The 17,371-nt window shown below is 30.8% G+C and overlaps 1 protein-coding gene across 1 annotated transcript in view; it reads right to left on the bottom strand.

The window, feature by feature from the left end:
- LOC113388513 (protein unc-13 homolog 4B-like) overlaps nucleotides 1-16,023 on the bottom strand; it is a 27,841-nt gene extending 11,818 nt beyond the window's left edge. Inside the window, exons 1-13 of the mRNA XM_026625888.1 lie at nucleotides 15,928-16,023; nucleotides 12,515-12,712; nucleotides 10,154-10,305; nucleotides 9,978-10,025; nucleotides 7,905-8,055; nucleotides 6,936-7,142; nucleotides 6,183-6,479; nucleotides 5,977-6,124; nucleotides 4,097-4,337; nucleotides 3,849-4,040; nucleotides 2,982-3,181; nucleotides 2,518-2,645; nucleotides 2,223-2,419 (exon numbers count right to left, since the gene is read on the bottom strand). Of these exons, the coding sequence (XP_026481673.1) occupies nucleotides 2,223-2,419; nucleotides 2,518-2,645; nucleotides 2,982-3,181; nucleotides 3,849-4,040; nucleotides 4,097-4,337; nucleotides 5,977-6,124; nucleotides 6,183-6,479; nucleotides 6,936-7,142; nucleotides 7,905-8,055; nucleotides 9,978-10,025; nucleotides 10,154-10,305; nucleotides 12,515-12,712; nucleotides 15,928-16,008 (2,240 nt within the window). The 5' untranslated portion in view covers nucleotides 16,009-16,023. The remainder of the gene's footprint in view (nucleotides 1-2,222; nucleotides 2,420-2,517; nucleotides 2,646-2,981; nucleotides 3,182-3,848; nucleotides 4,041-4,096; nucleotides 4,338-5,976; nucleotides 6,125-6,182; nucleotides 6,480-6,935; nucleotides 7,143-7,904; nucleotides 8,056-9,977; nucleotides 10,026-10,153; nucleotides 10,306-12,514; nucleotides 12,713-15,927) is intronic.
- Nucleotides 16,024-17,371: the final 1,348 nt, after the last annotated feature.

Here is a 17,371-nt window from a genome sequence, read left to right as displayed (position 1 = left end):
AAAAAAAAATTTTTTTTGAAAACAAAATTTTTTTTGAAAAAAAATGTTTTTTTTCATTTTGACATACTTTGGAAATCTGAACTGTTTTTCAAAGCAATCGTATTGCTTATCTGCCATAGAGACAAAATGTCAAAGCGCGCAACTGCCGAACCGCCGTCCTAACGGATAAGCATTGGTACGGAACCCATAAAAATGTAAAAAAATTATACTTATTGTTAAAATCTTTATAAAAAACTGATAATTTGATGTGCATATGTCTAATGATCATTTTTGACCGCCAAATGGCATTTTTTTTTACTTTTAATCATTAGATCTCCGAAACCGCTAGACCTTCCTTCATGAAATTTGATCAATTCTTCATCTTGTCAATACAAGTAAAATAATTTTTTGAATTATTAAAATCGAACGCTCCGTCTCTTAAAACTGAGTTACCGTTTTCGGCACTTTTTGCCCCGTATCTTTGGAACGGCTGGACCTGCCTTCGCCAAAAACTAATCCGCACGTCTCCTTATCAATACGAATCGAATGCTTTTTGAATTATTCAAATCGGTTGATTCTGTTTTCCCGAAATCGTCGACGAAAATTTGTATCCGCACATACATACCCACACACAACATACATACATACTACACACACACACACACACACATACATCCATTTTTTCTAAGGTATGCCAAAATGTTCAGAAACCTCTGAAACGTAAAGGTATATAAAAATTTTCATTTTCGATTTTTTTGCGATTACTATAACTTGCCCTACGGGAAGTTAAAAATAAAATGTCTACATTATTTTTGCTGAAAGCAGCTGAGATGTGCCAGAAATTAAAATAGAGGAAGATACAGTATATATACGGCAGATTGAATGATACACATATGAACAGGATTTGACAAATTAATTCACCTAAAATATGAAATTAAGTAATCAGGGAATGCGACGCACGCCTTAGGGGGCGCCAACACAAGATTCGGATATGAAATTTTCAAAATAGTTTTTTCAATATAACTCAAGAAATAATTATTTCTTTGCATCTTTTTCTAATCTTTGCACAATATTTATAAAATACGTTAAAAATCTTACTTTAAAACAACAAATAGGAAAATGCATACAATTCTGCCTTTACGATATTTAGGAGAAGTTCAAGATGCAATTTTAGATATCTTAAATAATAATAAAATAAATTAAATTAAATAATCCAACATGAAGTACCTACCTATGTTATGTTTATGTTTAATAATGAAAGGCTAGAATTTTTTTGCTCTCTATGATTTACTCAATAGAATAAATCGTATAAAATGTCCAAAATAAATAAGTAAAATGTTTCAAAAGCCAAATATTAATGATAATAATTTTAATAATAAACTATTAAAACAGGTAAAATAATAGGAGGAGGGTCTAGAAAAATGGTATTAATATATAATAAATTATTACTAATAAAAATGTAATTTAGATATTACAATTACTAAAAACCAGTTAAAATATGATACGAGATTATGAAAATTCAAGACAACATTTTTGGAGCAATTATTTTGAGTGAAAAAATCCAAGGTAATATTGTATTTTTACCGCTGATACTGTATATTATTTTTTCTAAGTTTTCTGTTATACTGTTTAAAATACTTCAATTTTCAATATAGTTGTGGGAATTGAGACTCAACATTTTATTTGAAGCAGTTAAGAACATTTAACATCGCTTTTATTGATGTAAATGCATTTTGGTGTCAAGAGTAATTTAAAAAACAATAATTATTATTTTTAGGTAAGCGGTATTAGTATGGGATATTAAAAAATTGTAGACGTCTGTCGGGTCATCTAGTATATTTATAAATAATCAATTAATATTCAAGAGTTACCTTTTTGGCAAAATTTGCAATAATTTGTTTTATTTTGGCATTGACTAAATAAACTTTGTTGTCGATTATTGCTGAAATTGTAGTTCTGCAGCCTTTGATTTCTTCTGGAGTTCTAAAAAATATAAGATAAAGGATCGATTGAATTAATAATATAAAACAAAAACAAAGCTCTATTTGTATGAACTAAATATTAAGTAATTAAATATATAAGCAAAAATATTTTTTTTGACATAATAACAATTTATACCATTAATAAAATCTTTTATTACTACAATCATAGCTTATGAAAATGATTTGAGTTGAATTCTTGTCGATATGTAGTATTTGATAAGACAGTCCATAATTTTGTCGATTTGACCAAACCTTCTTTACCTTTTTAAATTTTCCAAAACTTTTTCAGTCCCCAATTCCTTTACAAATTTCTGCAAACTAGCCTGTACATATTCAATAGTATTTATACCAACACACCACTTTTGGCAACAAATATTCTTCCCCGAGCTTATGGGGTTGTCAGAATTCAACTTGACACGAATGCAGTCAGCATAGAAGACAAAACAAACATAAATATCCTACAAATAGAAAACAATATATAAAAGTACCATCAGCACTTCATTATATACTCATAGTATTTTCCAGTATCAGTATTTTATTAAGTTATTTTGCTTACACGAATAATTTTGGTGACAAACGTATAACACCCTTCGGGATCTGGCCATTCTAAACGATCCCAAAATATTTTGATTTGATAAAAGAATGCTAGAGTGTCTACAGCAGATGAGCTGTGGTGTACATCATCTGTAAAAAGAAATACAACTACATATTATTATAAAAGGTTAAAATGTTAAGTTTCAGTCAATCGATAAATAGACAATAGTCAATAGACAAATTCTAATGTGTTATGAATATCCAGATTTATAATTACTATTCACAAAAGTAACATTACTAAAGTGATTTACATTCTGAATTTTGTTGGAAATTGTTTACTTCAATTTAAATAATTTTATGTATCCGCCATTTTATGCAGTTGTCAAATCAACTTTACACAAGCAGCATTTAAAAATCCAAATAACACAAAAAATACTCACCACAAAGCTGTTTCCAAATAACTACAAATACTTTATTATTATTCACCTGTAACTTGCACAAAATTATCCATTTCTACGGCCTTTTCTATTATTTTTTTCGCTTTAAAAGAAGCGACATCCAGCCAGTGCGTTACACCGGTCGTGAACCACAAATGACAACGCGCCATGTTGCCAACTTCAGTCATATTGGATTTGGTGTCATTTTTTGAATTTTGTGATTGATTTTCGTTAAATTTGTTACCTAAACTAAAAAAATGGTTTAATTTATAATATTATTATTATTATTCAGTTTATATTATTTAACTTATGACGTATTTAAGCATAATTAATAACCCTAAACTAAAAATCAAATATTATAAAAAGAGTTGGGATGGTCATGAAGTTCGCACAAGTAAAATGTCAAATAATTTAAATTTAAATTCAAATTTTGTATAAAATATTTTTAACTTCCCGTACAATAAGTTATTGTAACCATCCAAAAATCGAAAATGAATTTTTTTCACGTTCTAGAGGTTTCTGAATATTTTGGCATACCTCAGAAAAAACTGATGTGTGTATGTGTGTGCGTGTGTGTATGTATGTGCGGATACAATTTTTCGTCGACGTTTTTAAGAGTACGGCTCAACCGATTTGAATGATTCAAAGATCAATCGATTCCTATTGATAGGGAGACGTGCTGATTAGTTTTTGGGAAAGGCAGGTCCAGCCGTTTCGGAGATATAGAGCAAAGAAAGCAGAAAATAGAAATCAAGATTTTGAGAGAACCGAAAATCCGATTTATGAGATTCAAAAAACATTCGATTCCTATTGATGAGAAAAAGTGGTGATTAGTTTTTGAAAAAGGCAGGTCCAGCCGTTTCGGAAATACGAGGTTGTAAAAATGATATTTATTTACTATTATTTATCTACTTACTTTACAAATCGTTTAATCTCCAAATACAATTCAAACAAAGTAGTACCCATTGCATTTGGAACCGTTTCCTTAACCAATTCGCAAACTTTTTGCAAATTTGCACAATACTCATCTATTTCTGGTTTTACACGTTCTGATAAAAGTTTTGCATATTCTTTATATAAAATATTTGTGTAAGATACATTAGCAATCCTAAAATTAAATAAAATTAAACATAAAGCAATTTCCTATATAAAACATCAACTTACTCTTTGAATATTTTATCATAATCCTTGCTGGCTTCTTCCAAATCCTTCAGCACTCGTTGTATTAAATAAATAATTTTTCTCAAACCTTCTTCACCATTTAGTTGTTCACTATTATCAAAACCAGAACTTGAAGCTAAAGGTTCTCGTGGTATTTCATCCTGGTGCTCCAGAAGATCCTTAAACCAATTTTGGGCCCCATAACGTACTGCCAGGTTTAAAGCATCCTTTATTGAATCGACCCCTGTAAATACAAAATAAACTAGTGGTGTATGGCATCGTGCCTTAAGACAAATTGCTGGAACTTCCCGTAACGTAATGAAATATTCGAGAAATTTTAAACGTTTTCAAATATATTATTACAAATACTGTAACTTTCATTATTTTTGCATTATCTTGTTTGTTATATCTGAGCAAATCAAATGTAAATCATAAATCAATTTATCTCCTGAACATTAACAATCGTCATTTCATTTCGAATTCAATCTAAAAAAAAAATAGTTGCACAAAATTGAATAAATGCTCTCGTATAGTCACAGTCTAAACGCATTTGCAAACTAGTGGGGTGGGTGGCATCGTGCCTTAAGGCAAATTGCTGGAACTTCCCGTACCGTAACGAAATGTTCGAGGAATACTGAATGTTTTCAAATAAATTATTATAAATATTGTAACATTGTCTAATATTTATAAGTATTATATAAACTGAATTGCAAAGTTGAAATTATTTGTTTAAAGTATATTAGAACTATAGTCAGAATTTAAAATAAAATCTGAATTATTTTCGATATACAAAAAATTAAAAAAAAAAAAAAAAATTAAACAAAATTTTTTTTTTCAAAATCAATTATTTTGTTAAGACAAGCAGAAAGTTCTTTGAATCATTCAAATCGGACGATTAGTTCTCTCAAAAACTGCCATTTTTTACATATTTAACTCCGTATCTTCGAAATGGCTGGGCCTACCTTTGCTAAAAACTAATCAGTTCTTTTCTCTATCGATAGGAATCGATTGTTTTTTGAACCATTCAAATCGGTTGATCCGTGCGCCCGAAAACGTGACTGGAAATTTGTATCCATACATACATACACACACACATACACACACATCCATTTTTTCTGAGGTATGCCAAAATGTTCAGAAACCCTCAAAACGTCGAGAAATGTAAAAATTTTCAATTCCGATTTTCGGCCCATTACAATAACTTACCCTTCGGGAAGTTAATAATTCTGTGTGACATTTTCACTTATACTGTGCTTAGCTTGGCGGCATTTTCACATTTCTCAATAGTTTTCACAAAATTGGAAAAGTGCAACAGTCTAAACGCACTTGGGTAAACATTTGTACCAGACTGTGCTTAGTCTGGGTAATTTTTTCGAATTTTTAATCCAAAATTACAAAAATATTTTATGGAAAATAAAAAAAGATGCAATAATTTTTTATCCTCAAAAGCAATTGTTTTGTCAATACAAGCAGAAAGTTTTTTAGATCACTCAAATCGGACGCTTAGTTCACACAAAAACTGATATTTTTGCACATTTAGCTCTGTATCTTCGAAATGGCTCGACTTGCCTTTGCCCAAGACTAATCAGAACATCTCCCTATCAATAGGGATCGAATGTTTTTTAAACCATTCAATTCGGTTGATCCGTGCGCCCGAAGACAAGGACAAAAAATTGTATCCATACATACATACATACATACACACACACACATATCCATTTAGTTTCTGAGGTATGCCAGTAAAATGTTCAGAAACCTTCAAAACGTCAAAAATTGCAAAAATTTTCATTGTCAATTTTTGGCCCATTACTATAAATACCCTACGGGAAGTAAAATATAAATAAAAATTATGGATTTAACAAAGTTTGCCAATAAATTCTCACCATCTGTTAATTTAATCCACGTATACATTTTAGCAGGTAGCAACTCAAAGCCTGCAGGAGCCCTAAAACAAGCCAACGTCTGCACAATTGGTAGAGCTTCATTTAGATCTTTCAACAACCTTTGATTGTACCCATCATGTCTATGCATCTGCCAAGAAAAATTAATATAATCCTATCCCAACTTCCAATAATCTTTTTTCATTTACCGTTTTTATTATAGAAAAACATCCAGGAAGTATCCTTACAGCTCCTTCCCAGAACATCCTCTCCTCCTCCTTCTCCAAAACCTGAGTACCAGCCGATTGTTGCTGCAAAGGCTTGACCAGAACCTTTAAAAGCCTGTTGAATAATTCTAAAGCCAAAGGTCTGTCCGTGGAATGGACTCGAGTGTAGACAGACCATTCGCAAAGGGCGTTCGCTGTGTGCGAGAGGCCCCCTTGGGCCCTGTGCTGGATGAGAACGGCTTGGGATTGGGGGCTCCAGGTGCCGGACCATTCGGAATGCTTAAAAAGCAATAGACAATAGTAATAATTAGTTGTTTTATATTTATATGTTGGAAATTTATTTGAAAATTATATTGGTTATTAGTTATATCTATATGTTGCAAATTAGTTAGTCAGTACGTTGTTATAGTACAAAATTAAACATGGTCGTTACGTACAATAAGGTGAAATTTATCCTTCGCTGTTACCTAATCAAAACGTTTTGTTACTATTTGAATGGAAAACTTATGAATGTTTTAATATTTTCTGGACAATTATAATGGCATTTTAAGATTTAATCAACCACCTGAAAACGTAACAAAAACAAGAAAAATATGTTACGTAACAGAAATGTAACGTGATAAAACAGTTGTTAAGCCAATCCAAACAATAACGCATTGCAACTTCGTTTCCTAAGAGTTTCGTAACTCTTACGTACAATGTATAATTTTATAATAATGTTATTATTTCAAATACCTTTAGTGTTTCCACCTCGTATAAGAGTAACATTTTCAATAACTCCATATGTTTTTGTATAAAATTATCTTGATCTTTGGGTCCATAATTTATCTGTTCTTCCTTTTGTGCTCCAACAGCGATTCTTAGTTTTAGAACTCCTTGTTTTTTTATTTTGGGCGGTTTATCCAAACTGTACAGCATTGTAGTACCAGACATTGGAATTGACTAAAAACGAAAAAAAAATAATAAAAATTTTGTGATAATAAATCGGCCAACAGAACAGAGTATTTATTTATTTCGGAGGGTTTTGCCCAATATAATAATAATTACAATCACTGCAATCCATTTTATGAACTAAATTGGTAATTATATTTGTAGATTTTTTTTATTTTGAAACGAAAATGTGGAAACTAAAATATTTGTTCAAATTAAATACTAAGGAAAAAATTTTGTTTGATTGAAAATGTGCAAGTTTTGACATAATTTGAATTGAGCGAAAAACCATGGACTATAGTCCATGACTTTTTAACAAGATTGAAGCGTCCAGAAAATTATTTTTGTGTAAAACGCAAAAAACTTGTATTTATTAAGAAAAGATTCATTTGTAAAAGAAACAGATTTATTTGTAAAAGAAATTATTATAATTCAAAATATTAACCCTTTCGCTACGAGTCGACGTTCGCTTGTCGACCTGTGTGTATGAGTGTCGCTTATAGACGACATCCAGTGTGTCGACATTTGTTTCAAGATTTATCACTCTGCTATCTTTTTACAAAAATTTATAATTTTTTCAAAAATTTACAAATTTTTCAAAAATGTTCAAAAAAGTTCAAAATTCTCAAAATACTAATTTTTCCTTTTAAGCTTTTAGAAATTCAATATCACGCTGCGGGAAGTTTCAGCAATTTACCTTAACTATTTATAATTAACTATAATAATTATTATTTATTATTATGATAATTAATAGTTAAAATATTCTCCTTTTACCTTTAAAGGTATTTTACCGGTTCCAATTAACAAGTCCTCCGTTTTTGGCGTCGAATTGTTTGCTGAAAATTCTTTCATCAATTTTCCAAGACTTTTTACTTTTCCTAATGATCCAAACTTTTTAGATTTGTTGTCTACTGCTTCAAAATCCCTAGAAAAAAATTATATGCTGTAAAATAATGAATACATGTTTGAAATAAATAAAATACAAAATTTTACACACTTTTCAAAATGACTTTAAACGTAGAGAAAATACAAAATTAGCAAAATAGATCTTTAGAATCGGAAAATGTGGTTGATTGATTGCCTGAAAACGTTATAAATTGCCTAAAAATATTGTAGAGTATCTGTAAACTAGAGGCGCATGGCATAGTGCCCAAGGCAAATTAAAGTGTTATAAAAATATTCGATATTTTTTTTAAACTTTGGAATAATTAGATTTTTGAGAATGTTTAAATTTTTGAAAAGATTGAATTTTTTCAGAGCAATCGCGCTGCGTTAGCTACGTAGAGAAACTAGTTGAGGCAAGTTACATGATCTTCCCGATATGTGTAAATATGTAAATGTGTAAAAGTTAATTTTTTTAACAGTTAATTGAACTAATTAACTTTCGAACAGTTAAAACGTGGACGAAAAATTTTTCACTGTTCTGCGATTTACAAAGAAACGGCTCAGGAGATCGTCGCACAAAACTGACAAACGATGGTCCTCATCGAGATACATCGAATGTCTTTTAAATTTTCCAGGCGTTTTTGAGCAAACGTCGATGAAAGTTTTAATTTTGACAAATGCCAAAAAAACGATACTAATTTTTGCAAACTTTGACAAATTTTTAAAATTAAACGACTTGTCGTAGGACCGTAATATTTTAGTATGATCTAGAAGACTATGCTATCTACTTAAAATCATAATAATCTTAGAATTTTTTTTCAACACTTTATTACAAGAAAACGGCCCGGCGGCTAAAACGTGGACAAAACTGTTTTCACTTTTTTGCTATCTACAAAGAAACGGCTCGGCATATAGTCACACAAAACTGATAAACGCTAGTCTTCATCGAGATACATCGAATGGCTTTAAAAAATTTGAAATCGGTCCAGCCGTTTTTGAGAAAACGTCGATTTGTGGCAACAAATCTATTCACATACATACACACACATGGAAATGGGACTTTTTCGATTTAAAAGATGAGTATAAAATCAAGGTAAGAATGATAACATTCTAGATCCTCCCCCTACAAAGTAATGTCTAACGGCGTTTTCCGTGGAAACCAGAGGCAAGGGCAAAGCGGAGGTTATAGTCGGTATTATAGCAGGGCGGTATTGAGTCCGACATACCAAGACAAAAGACCTAGCATAAAAAACACTTTACTCATAGCCTTGCGTTCCTTGAAAATAAGAAGAGCGAATGACACCAATAAGGGCAAAAGTATTATTACAAGTTGGAATCATAGAATTCTAGAGCCTCCCCCCATGAAGTGATGCAAGATAAAGAGTCGAACATATTCAGAGAAAAAACCTAGTTTGGCATAAGTAAAAGCATTTCATTGCCTATCGAAAAAAAATCGAAGAATATTATACGCAGGCGGTATTGAGTCCGTCATACCCAAGCAAAAGACCTAGCATAAAAAATACTTTACTCATAGCCTTGCGTTCCTTGAAAAGAAGAAGAGCGAATGACACCAATAAGGGCAAAAGTATAATTACGGGTTGGTATCATAGAATTCTAGAGCCTCCCCCCATGAAGTGATGCAAGATATAAGAGTCTAACATTCTTATGCGAAACTAGGTTTTTGTCTGGATATGTTAGACTCTTATATCTTGCATCACTTCATGGGGGGAGGCTCTAGAATTCTATGATTCTAACTAAGCGTATAATTATACGCAGGCGGTATTGAGTTTGACATACCCAGACAAAAGACCTAGTGTGGAATGCGTAAAGGCTATACTACTACACATACTTTTTCTATATGTTGATCTCATTCGATTCAGAGTGGCTTGAAACGTCGAGAAAACATAAAATTAGCGATTCGGATTTTTTTATGAAAACATAAGTTAAAAAAATGTGACTTACCAAACTTCCAGACACAGTACATCCTGTTGCGTATTTTTACCAAGCGGCCTAAAATAAAACAAACAATAAATCATACACTTTAACTACCGTATCTAATAAACATTTATCAATAAATAAATAATCATTATTTATAATATTTAATTATTTCATCTGTCAAAATAATTCTTGATACCAACAGACTAATGTGTTCGCCCCATTCAGGATTAAACGCACCCGACTTCATGCCGGTGTAGTGCCTTTCGGTTGGCGCGCTTTCTAAGTAAAGAGCGACGTACGCGTTGGGCGCACGCGATTGCTGTTTGCTTAATAAATCTTTTGCTTCTACAATCTAAAAAAAAAACAGATAAATATATTTAAAATGGTGCTATTCAATAATAAAAAAATGTTTATTATAATACTAGCAAACCCGACGAACTCCGTTTCGCCACCTTCATCTTTCTCATGGCTTCGTGAGAAAGATGAAGAAATTGTTAGTTTGTTTTATATTTGAAAAGGAAAAATTTGATTTTATTACACAACAGTTGTTAACGCCTTACTCAACCCTGATCTAATTATATATTTTATTACCGTCAGACAGGATAGCGATAATAAACCCTCATCCCTTATTATATAATTTAGAACTATAAAATAATCCCTTTCATTGTCACGCATCCTGTCCCTAAATCTATCATCATATCATTAATCGATTTTTCTAAGAATTTTAATCGCCTGTCCCTAAATATATCATCCTACAATTAATATATATTTCTAAGAAACTTGGATTACCTTTACCCAGTTTCAATTCTAGGTATCATGCAATCACCGACCAATACCTGATTGGTTGATGAATGTAATAGCCACTGATTGGATCCAAAATTGTAAGGGAATGTCGCTTAATTCCACAAAATGAACAAATTAGAAAAATATATAAAATTGTAAAATCTTTATATTTTAGTATTAACTCAAATATCATCTAGTTAACATCAGTCTTAAACCAATACTCAACTAAGCAACTAGTCTTAAATCAACATTCAAAGCAATAATATCTAACATATCATCTATAAATCTTAATCTTTCTTCCAAATATACAATAATTAAACATTTATTATTATTCTTTTATTCGGTCTGATATAGCCACTATCTAAGTATATCTGGTCCTTCGACAATATAAATAAGGTGCAAGTGTTCGGCAGCATCTTGGTAGATCACGGACTTCTTATACATTTTTGCAATCTATCTTTAAACAACAGTAATGAATTTATTTCGATTACAAAATGAAGTGTTTGTTAGTTGAACTTCTCTAAGTAAATGAAAGTAAATCCGCAAATTATCCGTTCCATGGAAGTGCTCTTTGGTAAACCACATTTTTTGTTTTTTGGTCTGACGTCGTTAACACAAACAAAGCGGATAGTTTTCCAGCTCGTGAACAGGCAACGTATAACTGCCCATGTGAAAAACAATGATTTTCTAAATAATCTATCTGAAATTTATCCCGCAAACACTAAGCGATTGGCCTTGAGACTTGTTATTGCGAACGCAAGGCGAACTGGAAATTGCAATCGTTTGAAGTCAAACGGAAGACCAGTCGGAATCATTAGTATGTCACCAAGTCGCCAGCAATTTTTGATTGAATGGTGAAATTCAGTGCGTGTACATCATTATTCTTTGCGGCAAGAATTGTTAATTGACTTAATTGCAAGCATAATTCTGATAATTCTCACTAATGTCATTACTCGAATTTTTAATTACGGTGCATGAAGTTCCAGCAATTTACATTAAGGCACGATGGCATGCACCACTAATTTTCTTAGCTATAAACCTTGAGGAGCCCGAGACCATTCCAACAAATGCAAAATTGTAGAAATCGGTTCGTGCGTTCTGGAGTTGTATCGTCAGGAAGGAAAACCCGACTTATTTTTATATATATGTATATAGTTACAATAATAATGGTAGTGGATATTAAATACACAGGTGAGTGTGAAAGTAGTACAGTAAACCCTCGGTTAACGCGGCAAGTGCGTACCGTGCATTATGGGGACTGTGCTATAAAAAAACTCGTAGTTAACATACAATTCAGTAGTGCGTTCTATGGAACCTCATATAGTGCAGTATGGGAACCGCGCTACAAGAGACTCAGAGTTAGTACAAATCGCACAATTTTTATCGTGCTGTATGAAAACCAAGAAATACAACTTAAAGTAGGAGTAATACCGATAAAATGACATGTATGACATTGACACTTTCTTCAAAAATTGGCGCGACACAGTAGTCAGCTCGAACGTGTTCTTAGACAGTTATTATATAATCAGACACGTTTAAAAGATAAAAGTCGATAGCAAAACTTACATTAACACCCTTTTAATATCAAGTTCGTATAATCACTCACAAGTTGCGCAAGGAACTTATGGGCTGTTGAACAAAAAACCGTGCAATAGGAAGTCCGTGTAGTCGGAGGGATGTCGGATTTTTAGCTCCGCGTAGTATGGAAACCGTGCACCCAGAGTGTCGTGTTAACCGAGGGTTGACTGTAGTTATATATTTCCTATCTTTTATTTTACCTCTACGTTTAATCTTTGTTCAGGTGCAATTTTAACCATAGCCTTCGCCATTGCTAATTCGTGTTTGTTTGCAGAAATGCGAAAAACCTGTCGCAGATGTTCGATCTGGTCTTCTTGCTCCTGCAGCAGGACATCGTTTTTGGAGCACCCCACATTGTGCAAAATTCCAAAAAGGACTTCTTCGTATAAATCATCTAACTGGAAAAAGATAGAATACTCTTAGATTTGTATTTGAACCATAAATGTAACCGCAACAGTATTAAAAATATGCTCTATGTCAAACGATAAATATTTAAAAAAAGAGTGCGCGTAAGGTTCACACACGATTGAAGTAAAACTTTTTTGCTACTGTACGAGATGGCATTTAAGTAAAAATAAATACATCATGTAACAATTTTGAATAATGTTCATCAATAATATGGTAACACTCGTGATGCACACATTTATTAGTGTAAATCATTATACTCATTTATATAATGATAAATTATAAATTATATATTTACAATAGCATTCAAAATATGTATAATATTTAAAAACAATAATGTAATTAAAGTCATACTTCAAATACGACATGATCGTTTGTGATTGTAATTTAGCATTTATAAATGAACCTTCAATAGAGAAATGAAGTAATTTAAATGATTAATAAATTCTATAATATTCGTTCACACAGTGAATTATGTTAAACAACGCCTAAACAAATATTGTTTTCACAACTTTCACTCATCATGTAATAATTGTGTTTGAAGAACTTCATGTAATTAAAATTAACATACATTCATTGACTGCTTGTATTTTTTTACTTTTTTGCTGGCGACATAATCTCATTCTTTGAACAGCTGTAATATCTGTCTTGCCTAAGAAATATTTTCCATTTTAATAACTTCAAAGATTTACAGAAACTACGAATAATATAGAAATAATTTCTAATCAATAAACTTACGTTTAGTACACGGCACAAATGTTCAATTTGTTTTATTATTTTCAAGAAACAGAGTAAAATATTCTTCTAATTCAGACATTTTTCATTAGATCAACATTTGTACTACGATGTAACCCTAAAATGTTTATTTATCTATGCCGATTTCCTTGTTGATATCGGTACGCATACAACGACAGATCTCTATTCACATACACGACGACCAATCACAATCGACCCGTATAGAAATGATATCATCGAGAGTGAATGAAGAATCATTGGCACTTTGATCTTATCTTATCTGCCGTAACGCACTTCCGTTGCATTTGTATAAATTTACACCCTAGTTGCGCCTAAAGAAGTTTTACTTCAAAAAATTAAATTTAAATATTCAATCCTAAAACAAATATATTATTAAAACCTAATAACTAAAACATTTTAGAATACTTATACATTAATATAAATTTTATTATTATATTTTTCAGTACTCTATACTTACTCTAACAATGGCGTTTATTACTCTCACTGACGTCATGGTTTCATGCTTCATACACATACGTTTATTATTATTACGATTATCACTTATAATTTTATTTAATGTTTTTAACAATATGATTTAATATAATGGTTTTAATACAAACATATGTTTAATATAGGATTATTAGAAAAATTGTGTCTTAAATATAACATTGAGTAATTAGTACTGTGTGATTTGTCGTCGCGGTCGTTCTTCTCGTGATTTTGTATTTAACACCTTTGTTGACATATATTAATATATATATATATATATATATATATATATATATATATATTTAAACTGCTCAAATAAATATTATCTCATCTTAACCCGCTATACTATTTATAGTTGTAAATTAAAACTAATGGGGCGTATGACATCGTGCCTTAAAAACATTGACATTTTTGAAAAAAAATTACTTTGAAAAAATTAGATTTTTGAGAAACTATAAATTTTTGACATAAATTTAATTTTTTTGAAAAAAAAAATCTTTTTGGAGAAAAATTTATTTTAAAATATTTTGGAAATTCTAAAATTTTTTTGAAGCATTCGTACTGCTTTAACTGCAAAGAAATAAAATAGCAAAGCGTGTAAGCGCCGCGTCGCCGTCTAACGGATAAGCATTGGTACGAAATCTCTATAAAATATCTGATAATTTGATTTGCATATGTCTAATGATCATTCTTGACCGCCAAATGGCATTTTTTTTTTTACTTTTTTACTAGATCTCCGAAACCGCTAGGCCTGCCTTCATAAAAATTAGATCAATTCTTCATCTTGAAGTAAAATGTTTTTTGAATTATTCAAACTGAGTAACCGTTTTTGGCACTTTTTGCCCCGTATCTTCAAAACGGCTGGACCTGCCTTCGCCAAAAACTAATTAGCACGTCTCCTTATCAATACGAATCGAATGTTTTTTGAGTTATTCAAATCGCTTCATTCGTGTTCCCGAAATCGTCGCCGAAAATTTGTATCCGAACACACGCACAAACACAGAAGCACACACATACATCCAATTGTTCTAAGGTTCGCCAAAATGTTCAGAAACCTCTGAAACGTAAAGATATATAAAAAAAATTATTTTCGATTTTTTTGCGATTACTATAACTTTCCCTACGGGAAGTTAATTAGTAAAATTCACTATTAATTTTTTTTATGAATTTTACATAATATATTATTATTAATATATATATATATATATATTAGGGTGGTCCTTAAAATGGTCATTTTCGAATTTCTTTGCTCCCAGGGGCTCAAATGGTTCCAAATAGATAAAAAACAATTCTCTGAAAGTTTTAGCTCTTAATATTAACGTTTAGATAGAGCGCAATTCAATCAAAGTTTTGTATGGAAAGAGCATGGAAAAAATTTTGAAAGTTAAAAAAAAATGTTTTGGGTATAACTTAGCGACAAATGAATGAGTTTTATTCATTCATTTGTTCACTAAATTACATCTAAAAACCATTTTTTAAATTTTTGAAAATTTTTCCATGCTATTTCCATACAAAACTTTGATAGAATTGCGCTCTATCTAAACGTTAATATTAAGAGCTAAAACTTTCAGAGAATTGTTTTTTATCTATTTGGAACCATTTGAGCCCCTGGGAGCAAGGAAATTCGAAAATGACCATTTTAAGGACCACCCTAATATATATATATATATATATATATATATATATATTATTTTATATATTTATATATATATATAAAATCGAGTAACCCACAAAAATAAAACATGATAACTATTAAATAGAAAATGGTAAAATAAAATAAAAAATATACTAAAAAAGAATCTGAAATTTTATTTAAAACAAAAAAAGACCCTCACAAGAAAAAAAATTGAATTAATAAAAAAATCTTCTTATGTGAAAATCTTTCGTAAATTTTGCAAAAATTTAAATTTTTGCTACGGGAAGTCTCAGCGATTTTCTTCAAGGCACGATAACATTAGTTAAAAAAAAACTAAAACAAACTTACTGTTATAGTTGACTCCATTTCAGTAATAACCTCCTTTTTTAAATCACTCATTATCAAATCTCTTTCCACATATAAAACCATTTTTAAAAACAACACACCCAAAAAATCATTTAATTAAAATAAATAAAATTTCACACAAAACTCACTTTCAATTAATATTTTACAAAACCTATAACAAACTTTATTTATCACTGTTATTCCATTAATTGAATTTTTTGAAAATATCATTTAATATTTTTATTTGTTTTATCTCAATTGCAAATATTATCCGGCGATAATAAATAAGATAAGTAGTGATAAGTAAGTAGAGGTAAGGAGTTAAATACTAAATTATCTCTTTGATAAAATTTTCGACGAAAATATTCAAAAATAGGTTATTGTGAAAGACAGAAAGGCTTCTTAGAAATATGTATATATATATATATATATATATATATATATATATGTGTGGTGTACGTATATACACTCTTATCATTTAAATCAAAACTCTTATGATTTAAATAAGAATTTTTTTACCAACTTTTTTAAATTTTTAATTAATAGTTCGTTACTAGTATAAAACCCGAGCTGAATTATATGAAACTGTACGTAACAGACACGTTACGTAAACGTGTCATTTGGTTCTGTTGAAATTAACCTAGAGTGCACTTATGTTTAACTTCCCGAAGGAGAAGTTTATGTTTTCATCAAAAAATCCGATTCGCTAATTTTATGTTTTCTCGACGTTTCGAGCCATTCTGAATCGAATGGAACTAAATTTGGATAAAGTATGTGTGTGTATGTGTGTGTGTGTGCGTGTGTGTGTATGTGAACAGATTTTTTGCCGTAAATCGACGTTTTCTCGAAAACGGCTGGACCGTTTTTAAAAATTTAAAAGCCATTCGATGTATCTCGACGAGAACTATTGTTTGTCAGTTTTGTGCGACGATCGGCCAAGCCGTTTCTTTATAAATGGCAGAAAAGTAAAAAAATTTTCGTCTACGTTTTAGCCCGCAATTCTGAATCGATTTTGAAAATTCAAAAACCGTTCGAAAGATATTGGTTGGGAATAGTGCTGATTAGTTTTTGGTAGAGATCGGCCGGGCCGTTTTCTTGTAATAGAGTTAAAAAAAAAAAAAATATTACGGCCCTACGACAACTGGTTTAGCTTTAAAAAGTCGTCAAAGTTTGCAAAAATTGGTATGGTCTTTTGGCATTTGTCAAAATTAGACTTTTGATCGACGTTTTCTCAAAAACGCCTGAACCGATTTTAGAAATTTAAAAGCCATTTGATGTATTTCGGTGAGGACTATCATTTGTCAGTTTTGTGCAACGATCTGCCAAGCCGTTTCTTTTTAATTTGAAAAAAAAGTGTTAAACTTTTCGTCCACATAAGCTCATCCTACCGAACCGATTTTAAAAAATCAAAAACTGTTCGAAAGATATTAGTTAGGAATGATACTGA

The sequence above is a fragment of the Ctenocephalides felis genome, unplaced genomic scaffold (assembly GCF_003426905.1).
Source record: "Ctenocephalides felis isolate EL2017-DRISC unplaced genomic scaffold, ASM342690v1 CF-g0.4_SCAFFOLD_03572, whole genome shotgun sequence".
Classification (NCBI taxonomy): domain Eukaryota; kingdom Metazoa; phylum Arthropoda; class Insecta; order Siphonaptera; family Pulicidae; genus Ctenocephalides; species Ctenocephalides felis.
Note: the sequence above shows the minus strand (reverse complement) of the source record. Positions and strands in the feature narration are given on the sequence as shown.